The sequence below is a fragment of the Ornithorhynchus anatinus genome, chromosome 2 (genome assembly GCF_004115215.2).
Source record: "Ornithorhynchus anatinus isolate Pmale09 chromosome 2, mOrnAna1.pri.v4, whole genome shotgun sequence".
NCBI lineage: Eukaryota > Metazoa > Chordata > Mammalia > Monotremata > Ornithorhynchidae > Ornithorhynchus > Ornithorhynchus anatinus.
This window is the reverse complement of record NC_041729.1, coordinates 45179053-45201871: the sequence shown is the minus strand read 5'-3', so window position 1 is coordinate 45201871 and position 22819 is coordinate 45179053. Positions and strand designations below refer to the sequence as shown.

The window sequence follows — 22819 nt, the reverse complement described above, 5'->3', positions numbered from 1 at the left end:
CGGGCGGCCAATGGGCGTCGAGTGGGCGGGGATTGTCTGGCGCGCATGCGCGCTCCTGCTTCGGGGCGGCCCGGAGGGGAGGCCTCAGCGTGGCGGCGGCGGCTCCATGGAGGGCTTGAGGTGAGTGATGGACCTCCCTCCTCCTCTTCCCCTTCTCCTCCTCCTCCTCCGCCTGCTCCTCCTCTTCCGTCCTCCTCTTCCCCTTCTTCCTCCTCCTCCTGCTCCTCTTCTTCTCCTCATTCCTCCTCCTCCTCTTCCTCCTCCCTCCTCCTCTTCTTCTCCTCCTCCTCTTCCTCCTCTTCCTCCTCCTCCTCTTCCTCCTTCTCCCTCCTCCTCCCTCCTTCCTCCTCCTCTTCCTCCTCTTCCTCCTCTTCCTCCTCCTCCTCCTCTTCCTCCTCCTTCTCCTCTTCTTCCTCCTCCTCCTCTTCTCCTCCTCCTCCTCCTCCTCCTCCTCTTCCTCCTCCTCTTCCTCCTCTTCTTTCCTCCTCTTCTCCTCCTTTCTTCCTCCTCCTCCTCCTCCTCCTCCTCCTCCTCTTCTCTTCCTCCTCCTCCTCTTCCTCTTCCTTCTCTTCCTCTTCCTCTTCCTTCTCTTCCTCCTCCTCCTCTTCCTCTTCCTCCTCCCTCCTCCGCCCGCTTCTGGCGTCTGGGGCGTCCACTGTGTGACCGTGGGCCCAGTCACTTCACTCCTCTGGGCCTTCATTGACCTCATCTGGAAATAATAATGTTGGTATTTGTTAAGCGCTTACTGTGTGCCAAGCACTGTTCTAAGCACTGGGGGAGATACAGGGTGATCAGGTTGTCCCTCGTGGGGCTCCCAGACATCATCCCCATTTTACAGATGAGGGAACTGAGTCCCAGAGAAGCTAAGTGATTGCCCACCAGTCACACAGCTGGAGGTGAAGACTGGGAGCCTCACTGTGGGACCACCTCATGACCCTGTATCTCCCCAGTGCTTAGAACAGTGCTCTGCACACAGTAAGCACTTAACAAATACCAACATTATTATTATTATTATGAGGAGGAGGAGGGGGCTGCACTGCCCTCCCAAAGTCAGCTTCCCGTGACTCAGTGGAAAGAGCCCGGACTTGGGAGTCAGAGGTCATGGGTTCCAATCCCAGCTCTGCCACTTGTCAGCAGTGGGACTGTGGGGAAGTCACTTCACTTCTCTGGGCCTCAGTGACCTCATCTGGAAAATGGGAATTAACTGTGAGCCTCCCGAGGGACAACCTGATGACCCGGTATCTCCCCCAGTGCTTAGAACAGTGCTCTGCACATAGTATGCCCTTAAATACCAGCATTATTATTAGTAAGCGCTTAACTACCAATATTATTAGTAAGCGCTTAACAAATACCAATATTATTGTTAGTAAGCGCTTAAATTCCAACTTTATTATTAGTAAGCGTTTAACAAATACCAACATTATTATTAGTAAGCGCTTAACAAATACCAATATTATCATTATTATTATTTATGGAGCACCCACTATATGCAGAGCACTTGACTGAGCACTTGGAGTAATAATAATGTTGGTATTTGTTAAGCTCTTACTAAGTGCAGAGCACTGTTCTTCAAATACCAACATTATTATTATTATTGGTATTTGAAGAACAGTGCTCTGCACTTAGTAAGAGCTTAACAAATACAACCTTATTATTATTATTACTTATGGAGCGCCTACTATTTGCAGAGCACTGGACTGAGCGCTTGGAGTAATAATGATAATGTTGGCATTTGTTAAGCACTTACTAATAATAATGTTGGTATTTGTTAAGCTCTTACTAAGTGCAGAGCACTGTTCTTCAAATACCAACATTATTATTATTATTACTTATGGAGTGCCTACTATGTGCAGAGCACTGCACAGAACGCTTGGAGTAATAATAATGTTGGTATTTGTTAAGCGCTTAATATGTGGAGAGAACTGTTCTAAGCGCTGGGGTAGATACAGGGTAATCAGGTGTCCCACGTGAGGGTCACAGTCTTCATCCCCATTTGACAGATGAGGGAACTGAGGCCCAGAGAAGTGAAGTGACTTGCCCACAGTCACACAGCTGACAGGTGGCAGATTCGGGATTCAAATCCATGACCTCTGACTCCCAAGCCCGGGCTCTTTCCACTGAGCTAAGCTGCTTCTTAAGCACCGTTGTAAGCGCTGCAAGGTCATCAGGTGGTCCCACGTGGGACTCAAAGTCTTCATCCCCATTTTCCAGAAGAGGTCACTGAGGCCCAGGCAAGTGAAGTGACATTCATTCAATAGTATTTATTGAGCACTTACTATGTGCAGAGCAGTGTATTAAGCGCTTGGAATGGACAATTCAGCAACAGAGACCATCCCTGCCCAGTGACGGGCTCACAGTCTAAATGGGGGAGACGGACAGCAAAGCAAAACAGAACAAAACAAAAACAGGATAACATCATCAAGATAAATAGACTCGCTCAAAGTCTCACAACGGGCAAGCGGCAGAGCCGAGATTAGAACCCAGGTCCTCTGACTCCCAAGCCCAGGCTCTTTCCACTGAACCCCACTGCTTCTCTACTTGGAAGGTACAATGGGGCCACAGAGAGAGACGATCCCTGCCCAAGAACGGGCTCACAGTCTAACGAGGAGACAGACAACAAAACATGTCAGGCATTCGTTCAGTCGTCTTTATGGAGCGCTTACTGGGTGCAGAGCACTGGACTGAGCACTGGGAAGGTACAATTGGGTCACAGAGAGAGACAATCCCTGCCCAACAATGGGCTCACAGTTTAAAAGGGAGAGACAGACAACAAAACAAAACCAGTAGACAGACATCAATACCATCAAAATAGATAAATAGAATCATAGACATAAACACATTATTAATAGAGTAATGAATAATATAAACAAATATACACAAGTGCTGTGGAGAGGGGAAGGGGGTAGAGCAGAGGGAGGGAGTAGGAGGAATGGGGAGGGGAGTGGGGGCAGAGGGAAAGGGAGGGTTCAGTGTGGGAAGGTCTCCTGGAGGACGTGAGCTCTCAACCCAGGATTAGAACCCAGGACCTCCGACTCCCAAGCCCGGGCTCTTTTCACTAAGCCGTGAGGGGCCGTTTTCTCCACCTGTCTGCCTCTGAGCGGTCTAGAGGTCGCCCAGACCCTGGCTCCCAGCCCTTCGCTAGCGTCCGTACAGCCCCCTTCTTTGGGAAAGGTGGTGCTACATTATAAGCTCCTTCAGGGCAGGGATCGGGTCAGTAGGAGAGTAGATACATTCATTCATTCAATCATATTTATTAATAATAATAATGATGATGGCATTTGTTAAGCACTTACTGTGCGCCAACGCCGTTCTAAGCACTAGGATAGATACAGGGTAATCAGGTTGTCCCACGTGGGCCTCACAGTTTTAATCCCCCTTTTACAGATGAGGTCACTGAGGCTCAGAGAAGTCAAGTGACTTGCCCAAGGTTACACAGCAGAGAAGTGGCGGAGCCGGGATTAGAGCCATATCTTCTGACCTCTATGTGCCTGGCACTGTACTAAGCGCTGGATAGATGCAAGCTAATCGGATTGGACACAGTCCCTGTTCCACAGAGGGCGCACAGTCTTAATCCCCGTTTTAAAGATGAGGGAACGGAGGCATGGAGAAGTGAAATGACTTGCCTAAGGTCACACAGCAGACAAGCGGCGGAGCCGGGATTAGAACCCAGATCCTTCTGACTGCCAGGCCCGTGCTCTAACCACTACACCACTCCGCTGCGCTAAGCAGTGTGGACCCCTGGTCCAGCAGGAACAAGAGTAGCAGGAGTGCAAACTACTAGCCCTGTAATCATTTCCTTCAGGAGGAGAGCCTTGTCCCCATTCTCATTGGGAGACTCCATCATCATCCCCTAAGGGTTCTAAGACATTCTGTGCTCCTGATACTGTCTTATAAATGATGGAGAACATATGGACTAGAAATCAAACCTAGGAAAGTTTGCTGCTTGGCTAGGGAAAATCTAAAAAAATTGATGACTTTAAAACAGGCTGCTCTGTCAACTTTGTGGGAGAGCAATATATCAAATAAATCACAAGTCCACTCCAGATCATTAGTGGCAGGCTGAAATTTCATTATGCTTTTAAAATAGATTTTGAATAAATTAGGGCTACCTCTTGCGAGTCCGACTCCTAAACCGCTATGTCCCCGAGGTTCGTAGAATCTTTTACATAATTTCTATTTGTGTTGTGTTTTCTCAGTTAGTTACATTGAGAGGCCTGACTCTAGCAGGTACTAATTAGGAAAATGCATAGTGATATTGGATGCCAGATGCCATCTTTGGGATTGTACTTAGGTTTTTCATTGGAGGATGGAGAAATTGCTGGTTTAGGAGTTCACTCCTCCCCTGGGAAAGTTCCTCAGAATTCTTGCAAGAAGTAGTGGCTTCTTGCAGTCCCTCTCCTTTTGAATAAATGTCTCCTTCCAACCTGAGAGGATTGAAGTGGGCAATGTGAGAACCTTTTGAATATCTCCTTCCAACCAGAGAGGATCGAATCGGGCAATGTGAGAAGGGCTATATAAGATGGGGAAGTTTTTTCTTCACTAGCCTCCTGCTCTGAGTCAATCAATGGAATTTGTGAACGCTTAACTATGAAGAGCACTGTACTAAGCATGTGGGAGAGTACAGTATAACAGAGTTGATAGACCCTTTACCTGCTCATCAAGAGCTTTCTGTCTAGAGGAATGTGTAATCAACTTGGAAACTCATGATTTTGACCATTACAAGAGGATTTATAGTCTCAGAATTCTAATCACAGCTCTGCCATTGATCTGCTCTAGTCTTAAAGAGGTTACTTAACCTCTCAAAGCTGGAATTCCTGAATCTGTAAAATGGGGAGAGGTATATTTAGGTGTTGATTAAAACAAATGTAAAATTCTCTGCATTTGAGCTCCTTTGGGAGAGTAAAATAGAGTTTTATAGACATGATTCCTTCCAAAAAGGAATTTATCCTCTGGTGGGGAAGAAAAAAGCACTGAAATAATTTAAAGCTAGAAGAGTTAGTAATCACATAGTAGGGCATATACAGTGATAAGTACAGAAGTACTATCTGGGATATAATCTGGGAAGTAGAGAAATTGGAAGACTTCTTGGAAGAAATGTGATTTCAGAAGGCCTTTGAAGAAGGGAAGAGCTGCAGTATGATGGATCTGAGAGGTGAGGGAGTTTCAGAACAGAAGATGAACAAGAGGTTACAATGGGAGAGATGAGAAAGAGACACAGTGAGATGATTAGCTTGAGAGGAACCAAGACAGTGAGCTGGGGTAGAGTGGGAGAAGAGAGTGGATAAAGAGTGAGAGACCGAATGAGCTCTGAAATATCAAGTGTAATAGAGATGCTTATTTATAATGGTGTGCTACTTCTGAGGCAGTTTTAGTCCGTTCTGCTGTTGTAATTACATTTGGTCTATTCAGCCACATAGAGCACTTCCTGTCGCTCTGTGTGAAGGACCTGGTGTGACTGTGAACTGACCAAATGGAACCCCAGATTTCACTGGCAAACTAACAGGAACTGACAGGAATTTTGAAATCATGGTCTTTATCAAAGTTAAAGTCAAGGAAGGTGGAACAAAATGTTACAGCCAAGGAGAAATCAAAACACAGATCAGGTCAGGTCCTATAAACTTCAAGAAAAGGGTAATCGTAGTCCAAATAACTATTTCAAATTTAATACACAATTTTATACTTCATTTAACATTTTAAAAGACTCGTTTATTGCACGCACTATAAGTCTAGCATGTAAGTGGCACATAAAACTTAACCAATTCTCCCTCTCCCTCCCTGCCAGAAGAGGCGGAAATAATAAAGTGAAATTTGCATTTGCTTCTACTTCCCTGGCACACATGATTACTCTCTCTTTAAATATTTATTAGTTTGCACAATCAAGTTCATCTTTAGGTGCAGAATGATTGGGCACTGTAAATTTAAAGGTGATCATGCAAATAGAGTTTAGTCTATATTCAGAAAAATAGAAGTGCTCTCTGTAGGAGGTGCTGCAAAATCCCTAGTGCTAAATTGTCACCCATAAATTTGCTTCCTAAATCACATCTTCCTCAGCACTTCTGCACCTTGAGTACATTTGTACCCGCTTTTTTCGGGGGGTATTTGTTAAGCGCTTACTCTGTGCTGTGCTTGATTTTAAGAGCTGGAGCAGATATAAACCAATCCTCCTGGATTAGGAGGAGGACAAGACGTTCACTTGCCAGAAAAGGTGTGGGGAGTTTATGCTCAGCCAGGGCCCAGGTAAAGCACTTTTGGAACCCTGAAAGTCTCCCTTATCATTCATAGCCCTCCAAGAACTTAGGGGAGTTTTATAGGCCATTCCCCAATGGGGAATGATTATGAGCTAATGACTCCTTAGGACCGTATTGTAGTTGTAGCACAAAGTATATCATTCAGCCCCAAGGTAGTAGATTAACAAAAAACAAAAGAAAACTGTTTTTCCCTCAAGTAATTTTCTAGCAGCTAATAAGGGATAGGTCAGTGATCTCCTAATTGAGGTAAAACTGGAAATTATGCCTGTAATCGCAAAGAGCCCGGGCTTGGGAGCCAGAGGTCATGGGTTCGACTCCCAGCTCTGCCACTTGTCAGCTGTGTGGCTGTGGGCAAGTCACTTAACTTCTCTGTGCCTCAGTTACCTCATCTGTAAAATGGGGATTAACTGTGAGCCTCACGTGGGACAACCTGATTACCCTGTATCTACCCCAGTGCTTAGAACAGTGCTCTGCACATAGTAAGCGCTTAACAAATACCAACATTATTATTATTATTATGAATAACAATTATGACTAATTTTGAAAAAAACAAATTATTATTAAAGTGCTTACTGTGTTTAAAGCACTGAGGTAGATAGAAGTTAATTAGATTTGACACAGTCCCTGCCCCACACAGGGCTCACACTGTAAATAGAGGGGAGAACAGGAATTGAATCCTCACTTTATGATGTCTGGTTTTGTATCTTTTTTCAGTCTGGAACCTGCAAAAGCAATCAAACCTATAGATCGCAAGTCAGTACATCAGATCTGTTCTGGACAAGTAGTACTCAATCTAGGCACTGCTGTGAAGGAGTTGGTGGAAAATAGTGTGGATGCTGGAGCCACTAATATTGGTAAGTTTGAAATATTTTGAAATGTCATAGATGAGTCATAGATGATAGATGATAGCAGAGCATATTTTAATTAACAATTCTGACTTTTTAAAAAATTTAATGGTAATTATCAAATCATTTTCTACAGCAATCAGACAGGGAATTATCAGGATTTGGCCCAACTGATATCATTTTCAGCCAAAAATTATTCTTTTCTGAAATTTTCAATTAGGCATCCAGATCATGTGTCTGAGTTAAACCCAACGGATTAAAAAATCTAAAAAGTGATTATTCAAAATGTAAGTTACAATTTAAAATGAAATACTGAGTTCCAAATTTGTTTAACAAAAATGTAGACCAAACTTTTCAGCCGTTGAATCCTATGATTTTTAAGTATTTGTGAGTTCTATATTTTTAAAATATTCCAGATCTAAAGCTTAAAGAGTATGGTGCTGATCTCATAGAAGTTTCAGACAATGGTTGTGGAGTAGAAGAAGAAAATTTTGCGGGCTTGAGTAAGTTGGATTTTTCACTCGTACAAAATGCCCCCAATTTTCACAGTTTCTAATCTTATGTAAGTGGACACCACTAATTCTCCTTTTAGAAGGAATGTATTATTTTGAAGTTATTTATGAACCATCCAGACACTTTTGTGTAATTTGACTTTATGTAGAAATAAAATATGCCTAGACTAATGCATCTTAAGAAACAAAAATACAGTACATAATTTATCAATTTTTATTTAGCCCTGAAACATTACACTTCCAAGATACAAGATTTCTCTGATCTAACTCACGTGGAAACATTTGGCTTTCGAGGTGAAGCGTTAAGCTCACTGTGTGCGTTGAGGTAATGCTGCATTTTATATAATAATCAATACTTATAATATTTGTTAAGTGCTTACCTTATGCCAGGCACTGTGCTACGGCCTGGGGTCGGTTTGAGATAGATTAAGACACAGTCCCTGTTCCCTCCAGGACTCCCAATCTGAGAATAAATTCCCACATATGAAAACCTCTCCAAATTTGAAAAATGTGTAGTCGAAACGTTTTGAGTCCCAAAAGGTCTTTGGAATATTTTATTTTCAATTGGTAAAATTAACATTTTTAATTTTCACTATAACCTTTACTGGTATGAATGAAGCAGGATAGTGTTTTGTAAGCAGAACCTTCTGCCCGTGCATAAGGAGTTTCTGTTCAATAAACTTCTAATTTACAACTCCCCCTGGGAGTGGGAGAGGGCTAAGAACAGAATTAATCAATCATATTTTATTGTGCACTTACTATATGAAGAGCACTGTATTAAGTGCTTGGGAGAGTACAATACAACAGTCAGCAGACATATTCCCTGCCCCATAACGAGTTTACAGTCTAAAGAGGGAGAGGGACATTAATATAAATAAATAGGTCATTTATAATATATAATTTAAAGATATGTAACAAAGTGCTGTGGGGTTGGGAGTGGGGCTAATATCCAATGTCCAAAGAGCACCAAACAGATTCAAATTAGGGAAGTTTGGGAAAATAATGGCTTTGGATTGGGGAAAGATTCAGACCCGGGGAGAATCCGGGGAATCCAGTTTCTTGCAGGTGCTCTGCCTTTCCTGCCTTAGCCTTCTCTGGCTGAGTTCTCTCTGGCTTCCTCCTTGGATGCAGTTGAATGACTGGATGAATTTCCCTGTGGAGACTCATGCCCTGGCTTCCCTCCTGGCTCCCTCCCATTACCAGCCCCTTCCTTTCATGAGGCCCTTAGCCTACGGCTGGACATATTAGATGAAATATCTTGAAACGGAGTATGTTAAGAAGTGGTCCTGTAATGCCAATCAGCTCCATGATGCTGCGTGTTTAGCTTTTTCAGTAGAACTAGTGGTGCCCTTGGGCCTCGTTGGTTGACAGTGTGCAGTGGCGATGGGTGAGGGAGGAGATGCTATGGTAGGAGTTACAGTGGGGAAGTGGCAAGAGAGAAGACCAGGGAATCAGCCCAGAGGAAATGGGGAAGGAAAAGCAAGGAGAGCAGGCAAAAAAGGTGGCCATGAAATGCTTGGCTCTGCTGGTATCTCGCCACCCTCTCATCCAAGGTGGAGAGTGACTCAGCTCCCCAAAATGTGTTCTTTCCATTTCTTTCTCAACCTCTTACCCCAAAGTTCCCCTCTGCCGGTTTTCTCCCTGCTATTCCCTGAATGGTACACCTGTGTAGAAACTCCTGTCATCTGTGCATTTCTGATAACCAAAGCAAGGCTGGTAAATGGATAATAGGGTAGGTAATAGTTGGTATTTTTCTGAATTGCTGTTGAATTTTGTTAGTAAGCTTAGTGATAGAGAATTTCTATAATTAAATTTCTAGGTATTAAAATGTTCAAGAAAAATATTTCCTTTGTAAATGGAAGTACAGCACTTTTTACTATTACCATCGCATTAGATTTTCATGATAGCAATAAAGGTACAAGATTCTTCTCTGCCACCTGATTATGTACATATCTCTAATTTATTTGTACTGATGTCTGTCTCCCCCACTCTAGTCTGTGAGCTCATTCCCAAGTGCTAATTCAGAGCTCTGCACACAGTAAGCGCTCAATAAATAATTGAATGCATGAATGAAAAGCTTACTTCTTTGTATAGTATTTGTTAACGCTGGGATAGATATAGGCTAATTGGCTTGGACACAGTCCATGTCCCACATGGGGCTCAGTCTTAATTCCTATTTTACGGATGAGGCAATGGAGACACAGAGAATTTGTGACTTGCCCCAGGTCACACAGCAGACAAGTGGCGGAGTCGAGATTAGAACCCAGTTTCTTCTGACTCCCAGGCCTGTCCTCTATCCATTAGACCATGCTGCTTCTCTATTGTAACTTTTTATATATGTCCCAAAAAGTGCAAAATCATAGATACTTTGTGATCTGCTCCACCTCTTCTGCCAATTTAAGACTTGAGGGGATGTACTACACAGTAGTGCTCATGATTGATCAGAGTAGATCACAATCTTGTCTAGAATGGAAAGAAAGAGAATAATGTACTGAAAAGTTTGAAAGGAAAAAAAAACAGATGTACAAATAGCCTACTATGATGTTAAGTTTCTAATTTCGCAGGAACAGTACAGTTGGCTCATGTAATTGCCTTCTCTTCCTAGTGATGTGACTATCAATACTTGCCATAAATCCGCAAAGGTTGGAACTCGATTGGTGTTTGATCACAATGGGACAATTACTCAAAAAGTACCATTTCCACGACAACAAGGGACAACCGTTATCGTTCAGCAGTTATTTTATACCCTACCAGTACGACACAAAGAATTTCAAAGGAATATTAAAAAGGTATGATCAATTAAGAGCTTTATTTTTTTTACAAATTTGTAATTTTTTAATGATGTTTACTAAGTGCTTACTGTGTGCCAGGCACTGTATTAAGCGCTGGGGTAGATACTGGGTAATCTGGTGGGACACAGTCCATGTCTCAAGTGGGACTCACAGTCTTAATCCCCATTTTACAGATGAGGTAACTGAGGCAGCGTAGAGAAATTAAATGACTCGCCCAAGGTCCCACAGCAGGCAACGGGTGTAAACAGGGTCAGAACCCAGTTCTTCTGACTCCCATGTCTCTGCTTTATCCACTTGGCTATTCTGCTTCCCAAGTTACAGTAAAGGCTCAATAATTATAACTAATCAGACCCATTATTAATTTTGTGTCTAATTCTTTTTCCTACACTTTTGCACTATGTCCATGGCATCTTTCTAAGGTATAAAGGTGGTTTAAAATTTTCTGGGAAATTATCATCAATGAATAGTAACCACATTCGCATCATGAGTGTGCTTTTGATTTTCTCTTTTCTAAAAAAACCTTAGATCAACCTTCTAATATGTTTGTCATAGAATATTTTGAATTTTTTTAGAACCTCGGATGAGTCTTCAGAAATTTACTCCCAAATAAAGTGAACAATTAATGCAATACTGAATTGCTAAATATTTGCCCAGACAATGGGATCTTAAAGATTCTCTTGACCTCAGTCCTCAGACTTAGGACACGATCGGTCCCCGAAAACTATTTTGAGTCAAAACCAATTTTTCTCCTAGGAACGGTGTGTTTAAAATGGAGGGTTGGTTCCTGAGTGAAGTACCCACGTTTCTTCCAAAGTTACCCAGAATTGGGTACTCAATCAATTATAAGATGAGTAATATAGCTACACTATTTATGTGTTATACTTATATTGAGTCAGAGAGAGTCCATGATTGGCCAGCGGACTTTTGAAATTCACTTGAAGTAAAATAGCATTAGGCCTGTCCCTGGTGACTCCCGCCTGTTCCCCCGGCCTCTCCTGCCCCACCCTCCCACCCTCTGCCTTTTTTTAACTTTCCCCCCAAGCTGCCCATGGCAGTATTTAAAGTGATTTCCCCATTTCTCTGCAACAGTTGTGCCCACCCCCTACAACTCAGGAGACAGTCAGTGCCCTAGAGGAAGGCTAGTGTTGTAAAGTCCAGACCCATGAGTTGTAAAGCTGAATAAAGGTGTAAATTTAGAACTGTTGAAAGTGTTATGTTGAATTATTGAAACGTAAGTGAAAATGTTTGAGGGGAGTTAAGTGGAGGCCTGCCAGTATTCTAAAAACTCTCATTCTCCATTTGAATGCAGGTGCTAATAACTCAGGTGTGTTCCTGAGTCAAGGATACTGAATTCTAATGTGACCTTGAACCATGAACATATCTCTGTCATGTTTTGTGTCTCTAATATCAGAAATGATTATTATGGTTTGAACTCTGTGGAAGATGTTTTGTAACTGCAAAATAATGTAATTGATTTCCTATTACTGTGAATAATCAAGCTGTTCCTTTTTACCAGGAATTTGCTAAAATGGTGCAGGTATTACAAGCATACTGTATCATTTCAGCAGGCATTCGAATAAACTGCACGAACCAAGTAGGGCAAGGTAAACGACAACCTGTTGTGTGCACAAATGGAAACTCCACTGTAAAAGAAAATATTGGAGCAGTGTTTGGGCAAAAACAGGTAATGATTACCCCAAATATGATTTTTTTGTGGTCAGCTCCTAGTTATTAATTGTGGCAAGTAATTGTTTTTTCATGGAATTTTTATCTTCAGAGAAAATGTTAAAAGAGTTTAAGACTCTCTATTAAGATCTGCTAAACTATCATTTTGATAGACCTGTTGCAGGGAGGTGAAAATACTGTATTTTGCTCGTTTAGGAGATGTGCAAAAATCACATCCTTTGCCTTCGAATAGAAATGCTGTACAAGTGATAGATATTCTGCCTCTTCAGATGTGTGCCAAACTGATCATGATCATACTATGTAGTACAACAAAAAACTAGAGCAGAGGTCAAATCAAGTTCTTTGATTTACCTTTATTACTGTCCTTGAATTGAGCATCAAAAAGAATCCTGTCTGTGCTACTTTTCTGCTCTCTGACCTTGTGCACGTTATTTAATCTCTCTGGACCTCAGTTATCTCATCTGTAAAACAGGAATTAAGATTATGAGCCCCATGTGGGACATAGACTGTTTCCAACCTAATTAGGTTGTGTGCACTCCAGCGCTTAGTACAGTCTCTTGCAGCTAGTAAGCATTTAACAAATGCTACTTAAAAAAAAAGAAGAGAAACTATTGAACACAACTTCCCAAAGTTTGCCTATGGGCATTAAGAAATAATGGTGAACTATGATTTCTTTCAGTTGCAAAGCCTCATTTCGTTTGTTCAGCTGCCGCCTAGTGAATCTGTTTGTGAAGAGTATGGTCTTAAGTTCAGTGATGCTCCACATAATTTTTACACGTAAGTAGTTGACACTAAACGCCACTGCCCTCAGAATTATAATTTGAAATATGCAACAGAGATTTTCGAATGTAAAGTTTAAGAAATGCATTTATGATTGCTAAAATTTATGGCTAGTGTTTCTTTAGAGGAGACTTTGATGAATTTCCAATATGGTTAAAAAAGGGTGGAAGCAGAGGCAAAGTATTTGGGAGGCTGTGTGGCCTAGTGGAAAGAGCACAAGTCCACGAGTAAGGAGATCTAGGTTCTACTTCCGGCTCCTCCACTTGCCTGCTGTGTTACCACAGCTAAGACACTTAAATGCAGTGTGCCTCAGTTTCCTCATTTGTAAAATAAGAATATTATTCTCCTATTTTCCTTTTAGACTGTGAGCCCAATGTGAGACTGACATTGTGTCCTGTCATATTATCTACACCATCTGCTTAGTAGGATGGCATGTAGTAAATGGCAAATTAATATCATCAGGATTATTATTATCATCAGAGGAGGAAAAGGAAGATCTTGATTATGCTTTTGCCCTGCACTCTTGACTTGGGATCTCCTCCCTCTCCTTAGACTTGTTTGACCAGGGCATAGATTGTTAGGAAGCAAAACTAAAAGAGGAACAGGAAGTGCCTCCTTTGTTGGGTATGCGATTATTTTAATTGTTTAGAATACTGTTTTCAGCTGAGCCCTTTTTTAAAAATTGTAAAAATAGCCAAAAGAAGCACGCGCAGTAGTTGATTTTAAACTCCTTGAGGGCGGGGGTCATGTCTACTAATTATTATACTCTCCCAAGTGTTAGCTCAGTGCTTTGCTCCAAGAATGTACCCAGTAATTTGAGATTGTTTGAGGACCTCTTTTCAGAACCTGACCAAAAGAGACATAGGATAGTCTCTGCTCAAGTCACTTTTTTTCAAACTTAGGGTTCTTCCCAGTACTCAGCCAGGATGTAACCAAATGTGAAATACTGTTCTTGTAATTGTTCTGGTAAACAGAGACAGCATACAACACAAATGGTCGATATATTGCAGCAGCATCGCTGCTCAATCTCAATATTTCTGACAATTAAGTTTATTTCTGTCTTTTTTCATTCTGGACTCCTACTCTTGTCTTAATGTTAAATAGCATTACAGGCTTTATTTCACGTTGTGATCATGGTGTTGGGAGGAGTACAACAGAAAGACAGTTTTACTTTATCAACCAGCGGCCATGTGACCCAGCAAAGGTAAAATTACACCTAAGCAGTGTTATATAAAGCAGTTTGATGCTTTTTTTTCCCCTCTAACTCTATGTATAGCCTATAATATTTCATGTTTTCAGATCTCTTTTAGTATGAGTAAGTTCACTTGCAGGGAATTCACTAATAATTTTGGGTTTTTACATCTTTCTTTTCAGTAAGTGACTTTGATTTTTTTTTGCTCAGAAACTCCTTTTTAAGCATCTCCATAAGTTCATTATGGACAGGGAACATGTCTGCTAATTTTGTTGTTTCATACTCTCCCAGGCACTTGGAACAGTGCTCTGCACATAATAAAATCTCATTAAACACCATTAATTGACTGATCTCTATTAAATTTCCTTGATGAATTCCTTATTGCACAATAGTCAAGATATGGTGGATTCCGTTCCAGGAGCCAATGATTAATATATATGCATCTATCAAAAATTAATAGCTATGACATGTTTCTGCATAATGGAAGGAAATGGAATATTCTGAACCTTTTAATAATAGCTCTTTAAACACGTTTTTGTACTGTGAAAGAAAATGGTATATTCTGAACCTTTGATAATCATTTCTTATAGGTTTCCAGACTGGTGAATGAAGTCTATCACACGTATAATCGACACCAATATCCATTTGTTGTTCTTAACATTTCTGTTGATTCTGGTAAGTTCCTCTGAAAAGAAGTATTACTGTCAAATGAATAAAATGCAGTTGGGAAGTAATAACTGTCCATGGAGAGTTTGAACACGCCTTTAACTAATATTATTATTATAGTTATTAAATGCTGAGAACAGAAACGTGTATCATTGTTTTATTAGGCAACTATCTGAAATACCAGGCATTTGCCTTGATTTAGATAGGTATCCTTTCCATTTGATTTCTCTTTCTGTTTTCTCTTCCTACCTCTGTTTTTCTCTTAGTGTCTATTTTCCCCTGTCTCTGCCCACTTCTTTCTTTGGCCCTTTTATCCTTCTGTCACTTTCTCAGTCTTTTAGTCTTGCTTTCTCTTATATTTGTGTGTGCCTGTGTCTGTATTGCTCATTTTGTATCTGTGTCTTTGGTTATCTGTTACTTTTTATGGGCTTTCCAGTTTGAACCCTCCATGAGTGTGGAAGGATGAGCTCTGTGCTTCTGTATCTGAAAGAAAGGGGAAATGGGGAAATTACTATTGCCAGAAGTTAACTGTAAATGCAATGCATTTGAAAGGTAACAATTTTTTTTTTGCTTTAGAATGTGTTGACATCAATGTAACACCAGATAAAAGGCAAATATTACTTCAGAAAGAGAAGCTTTTGCTGGCTGTGTTAAAGACTTCCCTATTAGGAATGTTTGACAGTGATGTTAACAAACTTAATATCAATCAGAAGCTATTGCTGGATGTTGGAGGTAGGAAAAAACTTGAACTTACATTGAAAATTGTAGCTGCTTAAATAAATCTCTTATATTTCCAGGAGTAATTTAGTTTCCCTCATGTTGCAGTTGCTCTTTGTTACCCTCCCTTTCTCTCTCTTCTTCCCTTGACTCCCCCCTTGGCCATCTCTACCTCTCTGTAGTTACCAGTTGCTGATATCTACTGTCTTTCTGGTCCCACCTCTGCATTTCTCCATCAATGGGCAGGGATTGTCGCTATCTGTTGCCAAATTGTACATTCCAAGGGCTTAGTACAGTGCTCTGCACATAGCATTGAATGAATGAATGAATTTCTCTCTGATTTTGAGGCTTATCTCACCTTCCTAATCTCACTTGCTTCTCTTCTCATCCTCGGGGATTTCAACCTCCATGGTGATGATTCCACTCTAAGCCTCAGCCACTCACCAGCACGAACACATGCTTGATCTAATCTTCTCCAAGTGATGTCTCGCCTGTAACCTCACCAACTCCCTTGAATTAGGTCCTCACCCTGTAGCACAACCTCCATACTTAGCCCCACTCTACCTGTTCCAGGTCATCTCACTTCTCCTGGACCCTCTTGCAGACTCTCATCCCAGGATGTAGAAGTACATATCCTCAACTCCACCCTCTTTACCAGCCTCAATTCCCTCGCCCCCCACACCTTAACTGTGATCATGTGTTTGTTTTGCAGTTCCTAAAGCCTTAGAACTCAACTTCTCACCCTTACAAAACTTACCATGCATATGCGGTTGCTTTACCTAACTATAGTTTATTTTATTGTCTATCTCCTCTGCTAGATTGTAAAATCCTTAAGGGCAGGGATTATGTCTGCTCTGTTGAACTCTCCCAAGTGCTTAGTTAAGTGCCCTGCAGAGTGACCACTTCTTCTAAAGTTGTTCTCTATTCACATTTTCCCTAGTTTCTTTAAAACCACGTTCAGCAGAGATGGGAACTCCCGCATTGGAGGAATGGTCTCCGAGGACTAAAGGAGAAGAAAAAAGAGCAATGACAATTGCCAAGCTACGAGAGGCATTCTCTCTCCAGCAGAAAACAGAAAGCAGCACTAAAAGTCAGACATCTCCTAAACTGCAGCAGAAGCCTCAAGGACAGAGAAAGCTGTCATTTTCAAGTACTTCAGATACCCTAAACTCTCAAAAATATGCTTCTCAAAAAGAGCCTGGTGAGCAGGATGTCATAAGAGAGTCAACTTCGGACAAGCTTAGTAGCCCAGATGGAAGGAAACTAGAAAGTGATAGAGATTCTGGACATGGTGGAACCCCAGGAGAATTAGAGGGAGGGGTCAGCACTCCAGAAATGAGTAGCAATTTTAGCAGTGAATGTATTACGAGCTCCCCAGAACAAGAAGAAGATGACTCTTCAAAAAGCCATCCCCGCAATTGTCTTGAAACTATTGGGGTTTGTGAGAAGTCATCAGAAACTCTCCTCCCACTTTCAGAGGTGGAAAGTCATTTGGACCAAATGGGAACTGAACAAGCATTCAGAGATGTAGCTCAGCGAAACCGTAATCTAACCCCAAATGTGAAGAGGGCTAAAAGTGAAAAGAAGGTGGCTTTAAGTTCAGAGGTTCCTTCAAAGTTCACTAGTGATCAGAACAACACATTGTCATCTCAAGTCGATGTAGCTATTAAAGTTAATAAGAAAATGGTGCCCGTTGAGTTCTCTATGAATGCTTTGGCCAAGCGAATAAAACGGCTTCACCGGGAGGAAAAAAACAGAGCAAGAGCACAGAATTATAGAAGATTTAGGGCAAAAATTAGCCCAGGAGAAAACCAAGCAGCGGAAGATGAATTAAGGAAAGAGATAAGGTATTTTTAAATGTAGATTACCAAAGAGGTGGGATAACGTATTTTATCTGTACTTAAAATGTTCTTTCAGTCATTTTCTTTTTTTATTTTTAAAACAATATTAAAATTACACGTGAAAGTTTAGTTTTAATATTAAATCACCCAAACCTCCTTTTAAGATATTTTATTGAGTGATTTCAGTGAACTGCTGTGAACATTTAAATGTGTTTAGAAAAAGTGCATTCGGACATTTGATACTTTGACCAGCCGCACCTCTGCTCCCAACAACTTAGGAGATCAGCTATAGCAGATCATCCACTAAAACCCTAGATTTTAGTCCAAGGGAATTGGAGAATGAGCTAGTTGGAACTACTCATTTCCTTTGTAGTTTATTGGTATGCTAAGTAGATATGGATTGAGTTACTAGATTTATCAGTTTCCTTGGCTCCTTCGAACTGGTCAGAGAGGCTTGAAGCTGTAGACGGTAAACTTATTTTGGACACAGAACATGTCTGCTAATTCAGTTGTATTGTAGTCTCCCAAGTGCTTAGTACAGTACTCTCTACATAGTAAGTGCTCAGTATCATTGATTGAAGTTGAAATTAAAGTAGAGGTTTTGGTTACTGTATTTTGGTTTACTAATTTGGGAATATTTTAAAATTCATATTTTGAAATGCAATAAATTAGACACCACTGAGGTCATTTGTTTTCATGTTCGTGAGAAATGATCACGTATAACAATTTTTTGTGTGCAGTAAAGAGATGTTCACACAGATGGAAATCATTGGCCAATTTAATTTGGGATTTATAATCACAAAACTGAATGCCGATCTCTTCATAATTGATCAACATGCCACAGATGAGAAGTACAACTTTGAGATGCTACAACTGCACTCTGTTCCGCAGGGTCAAAGACTTATAGTGTAAGTTCAGCTAGAATTCCTATTTTGAAAATTCAAATAATATCAATTTGAATAAGTTAATTACAAGATTTGTTTTGTATCTAAATTATCCAGTATATCCATAAATGTTCATGTACCACTTTTTCTTCATCTGATTTATCAAGAAAATCAAATGTTGCTAATTAATAAAAGGGAAAAATAATAAAGCAAAAACTTATCTTTAGAAGGATTCCCCTTGTCCTCAAGTTATCAAAACTGTTTATTTTTATATAGCCTCTAACTGGTCTCAGAATAGGAAATTCAAGATTACGTATTCTAAACCGACTGTTTGGTCTTAAGAGGATACTTTTTTATTAAATATGAATATATGGAAGAAAGTCTTTTCAGGGAAGTGACAAGTTTAGTTGATGGGCTCCTTTTGCAAAATTAAAGAATATTTGGAAATAAAAATAAGATTCACACACCCAAAAATGCAGTGAAAAAAATAAAGCACTCCGTTCAGTCAGTAGATCTACTCCTCAACTGAGGAAAGCTTCCTGATTTTTAGTTTTCTTGGGTTTTTTATTCTTCTCCCCAAAATGTGTATTTATTATCAATGGTAAAGAAACAAGATGAATAATTGTCATATAATTGTGCCTAAAGGGCACCCTCCCTCCCTTCTCCCACAACTGGCTCTCCTTTACTTTTTGAAAAGCAACAGTTTTGCTCTTCCTTTGCTTCCCTGTGGGTTTATTCCTTCCAATTCATGGAGCCCAGTGATTCTGATGCCCTTCTGGAGTAGTGGGATGATAGATCAGCAGGGCAGGTAGAGAAGGGGAACAGGCAAGCAGCCTGGCACTGCAGGTGTTATCCCATTAAAGAGCCTCCCTCCAACCTTTCCTTCATTTTTTGGGGATGACTTGGAAGCTAATCAGTGAGCAAATCGAACAGGGCAGGCCGGTGAAGAAGGGTAGGGAAACTGCTTTGGAAGCTGCCTTAATTTCTGAAAGGAAATTTCTGAATTGAGACTATATTTCACGGCTCTTAGGACTTAATATGGTGTTGCTTGACAGAGTTTGTCATGTCCTTTAGACCTATTTTTGACATTACTTAGCCTCTTGAGGGCAGAGATCGGGTTTACCTATTACATCATACTTTCCCAAGCACTTATTACAGTGTTCTGCATGCATTCTAAGTGCTCAATTCAATAAATGCTGCCGATTGATTGATGTTTTGTCATTTCAATTAATTTTTTTCATAATATTTGAATGATTGACATTAGCTGTGGTTTGAGTGTGTCCTCCTTTTTATAGGCCTCAAAATCTCAATTTAACTGCCGTAAATGAAGCCATACTAATTGAAAATCTGGAAATATTCAAAAAGAATGGGTTTGATTTTATTATTGATGAAAAAGGTAAGTTTTTAATGGAGACCTCTGGTTCCAAAAGAGTTTTACTCTGTGTTGTCTTTTAAAATACATATATTATACATATGTGTTTGTATATATATGTGTAATTCATCACTGGAATTTCTAATAATGATGTGCTTTCTCAAATCTGAGGCTTTTTGTGACCCTACAAGATAAAACCTTCCTTTTTCTTTTCCAAAAATATTTGGGAATAGGTTATCCACATGATATCCTTGTGGGTTGATTGATATTATCTCCCTTTCAAACTTCAAAAAGTGGTTTATAGTTGTAATGCTAAGTATTACCACTCAGGTAACTGTGTGAGTGCATCAGAAGAAACTAAATGTGTTATATAAATGACATTTTTTCTTAAATATTCTGATTCTTTTTTGTCTTCTAGCTCCTGTCACAGAAAGAGTTAAATTGATTTCCTTACCAACCAGTAAAAACTGGACATTCGGACCACAGGACATAGACGAGATGATTTTCATGTTAAGTGATTGTCCTGGAGTCATGTGTCGGCCCTCTCGAGTTAGGCAAATGTTTGCCTCAAGGGCATGTAGAAAGTCTGTAAGTTTTGGGTTATAAATATTTGTAAGATATTTACTCTTTCCTTTTTTACAGTATTTGTTAAACGCTATGTGCCAGGCACTATACCAGATCGCTGGGGTAGATGCAAGATAATCGGGATGGGCACAGTTCCTGTCCCACAGGGGTCTCACAGTCTTAATCCCTATTTTTCAGATGAGGCAACTGAGGTACAGAGAAGTTAAGTGACTTGCCCAAGGTCACCTAATAAACAAGAGGGAGACCTAGGATGCTCTTTCCACTAGGCCATACTGCTTCTTGGTACTTATAAATATCAGATTCGGATTCAAGGCATTTTGCTAGCTTTCCCCCCCTTTTCTACCCAGCCACTTCCCAACTGACAGTCTTCACTTCTCCCAAGCTCATCTTATAAATATACCTCACCTTTTACTGTCCCATCACCGACCCTTTTCTCACATAGTTCTCTCAGCCTGGAACTCCTCCCTCCCTGCTGCAAATGTGCAAGACCACAGCCCTCTTCATCTTCAAAATCTTCCTAAAATGCTACCTCCTCTAGGAAACCTTCCTTGATTAATTCATGTCCCAGCAGCGTGGCTAGAGAAGCAGCGTGGCTCACTGGAAAGAGCACGGGCTTTGGAGTCAGAGGTCATGGGTTCGAACCCTGGCTCTGCCATTTGCCAGCTGTGTGACTTTGGGCAAGTCACTTAACTTCTCGGTGCCTCAGTTCCCTCATCTGTAAAATGGGGATTAAGACTGTGAGCCCCACGTGGGACAACCTGATTCCCCTGTGTCTACCCCAGCGCTTAGAACAGTGCTCGGCACATAGTAAGCGCTTAACAAATACCAACATTATTATTATTATTATGTCCCATCAACTCCATGTAGCCACCCTTAGAATTTAGGTATTTGTACCCAGCATCATCAAGTGGTAGTACTTATAATAATATATATCTATTGAGCTCCCTCTGAGTTCATCCTCTATACTAGGCACTTGAGAAAATACAACACAAAGTGACATTTCCCTGCCCACAAACAACAAGCACTCTAAAGGGGAGACATAAAATATTTGTGACTGGAATTAGTAATTAAATGTACTGGGGTTTTTTTATATATGTGTTTGTGTGTGTATACGAATGTGTGTGTGTATATATATATATGTGTGTGTGTGTATATATAATATACATATTATATATATATTTATACATGTGTGTGAGGTTGGGTATGTGATGGATATGACTGATGATTTTTTAGGAGTCAGCAGTAGAAGTAGCCATATTTTTTGAGTTGCCACTCTGTATGCATCGTACTCAGAGCTTTGGGAAGTACAAAACAACCAAGTGACACAATCCCTGCCAACTAGGAGCTTACACTCAAAAGAGAGAAACTGGCATGAAAATATTTACAAATAATCAAAGGAAGTAATTGAATGTATAGTTGAATAAACATATATGTAAAAATGCTGAGGATGTGTAAAACTAGGTAAAACTAGGTACCTAAGAGATAGGGATAGAGATAGAGAAGCAGCGTGGCTCAGTGGAAAGAGCATGGGCTTTGGAGTCAGAGGTCATGAGTTCGAATCCCAGCTCTGCCACTTATCAGCTGTGTGACTGTGGGCAAGTCACTTAACTTCTCTGTGCCTCAGTTCCCTCATCTGTAAAATGGGGATTAAGACTGTGAGCCCCACGTGGGACATCCTGATTCCCCTGTGTCTACCCCAGCGCTTAGAACAGTGCTCGGCACATAGTAAGCGCTTAACAAATACCAACATTAATTAATTAGGGATGGCTGATGGGTTTTTATGACTTGACATGCTGGGAATTAGTTGAGGAAGGTATGTTGGAGGAAGGGGAGGATTTTGAATGTGGGGAGAGCTGTAGCCTGATGAGTCTGGGGAAGAAGAGAGTCCAAGATAGGTGGAACAGCCTGAGCAAAGGATTGGAGACTCCAAATTAATCAATTCAGTTGATTGGGAGTAAGAGAGTGGCACTCTCTCTCTCTCTCTCTAGTCAATTGTAAATTCAGTTATTTATGCATCTATTTCATCCTCTCTTTTATTCTACTTTCTGTTTAATTCCTGATCTTTATTTGTAAATTATTTTTGCCTATTTGTCTCTTCCATTAGCTTGTGAGCTCCTTGAGGACAGGGTAAACATATTTTACTTAGGTTGTATTCTCCCAAGTGCTTAGTATGATACTTTAGCCCTCATTGATTAATTACTTGCAAGTGATTTTTGTTGCCATTACCTTCTTTGGTGTATCAGTTTCTCCAAAGAGAAAAGAAAATACTGAATTTCAACTTCGTTTATGTTTTGTACATAGGTAATGATCGGGACTGCACTTAATACAATTGAAATGAAGAAACTGATCACTCACATGAGTGAAATTGAACATCCTTGGAACTGTCCCCATGGAAGGCCAACCATGAGGCACATAGCCAGTTTAGACATGATTTCTCAAGACTGATAAAATTCATGTGTGTAAAAACATTATTAAAATAATTTCTGATTTTGTAGACTTCAATATTTTATTGTATTTTAAAATAGTTTTAGTAATCGTTTAGTTGCTATAATGTCAATATATTACAAAGTTGGTTTTTGTACAGATTCAAAAAGGACTTGATAGTCTTATATATAATTTTAACTAGGTGTACTTTTAAGTTTATTTGTGGTATATTTTGTCAGGATTTTATTTTAAATAAAAAGATGTTTTGGAAGTTA

The 22819-nt window shown here is 40.4% G+C and overlaps 1 protein-coding gene across 2 annotated transcripts; it reads left to right on the top strand.

Annotated features, from left to right (window-relative positions):
* The first annotated feature begins 55 nt into the window (after positions 1 to 55).
* PMS2 (PMS1 homolog 2, mismatch repair system component) lies at positions 56 to 22819 on the top strand. 2 transcript variants are annotated; one of them, XM_029057520.1, is made up of 15 exons: positions 56 to 120; positions 6963 to 7102; positions 7510 to 7596; positions 7828 to 7930; positions 10211 to 10394; positions 11914 to 12081; positions 12763 to 12860; positions 13968 to 14067; positions 14646 to 14730; positions 15298 to 15453; positions 16379 to 17285; positions 18020 to 18187; positions 19459 to 19559; positions 19954 to 20123; positions 22422 to 22819. In XM_029057520.1, the coding sequence occupies exons 1-15, from the start codon at positions 107 to 109 to the stop codon at positions 22563 to 22565; spliced, it is 2625 nt and encodes an 874-aa protein (XP_028913353.1). In that variant the 5' UTR covers positions 56 to 106; the 3' UTR covers positions 22566 to 22819. The 2 variants fall into 2 exon arrangements, with proteins under 2 accessions (XP_028913353.1, XP_039767025.1); XM_039911091.1 differs by lacking the exons at positions 56 to 120; positions 7828 to 7930 and adding an exon at positions 7314 to 7380 and having other exon boundaries at positions 7043 to 7102.

What these genes read in the sequence shown, in the direction of transcription:
- PMS2 (XM_029057520.1), top strand. An exon ending in GCTCCACATAATTTTTACAC is followed by an intron (nt 12,861 to 13,967) that starts GTAAGTAGTTGA and finishes AATGTTAAATAG; the next exon opens with CATTACAGGCTTTATTTCAC. An exon ending in CAAGGGCATGTAGAAAGTCT is followed by an intron (nt 20,124 to 22,421) that starts GTAAGTTTTGGG and finishes TTTTGTACATAG; the next exon opens with GTAATGATCGGGACTGCACT.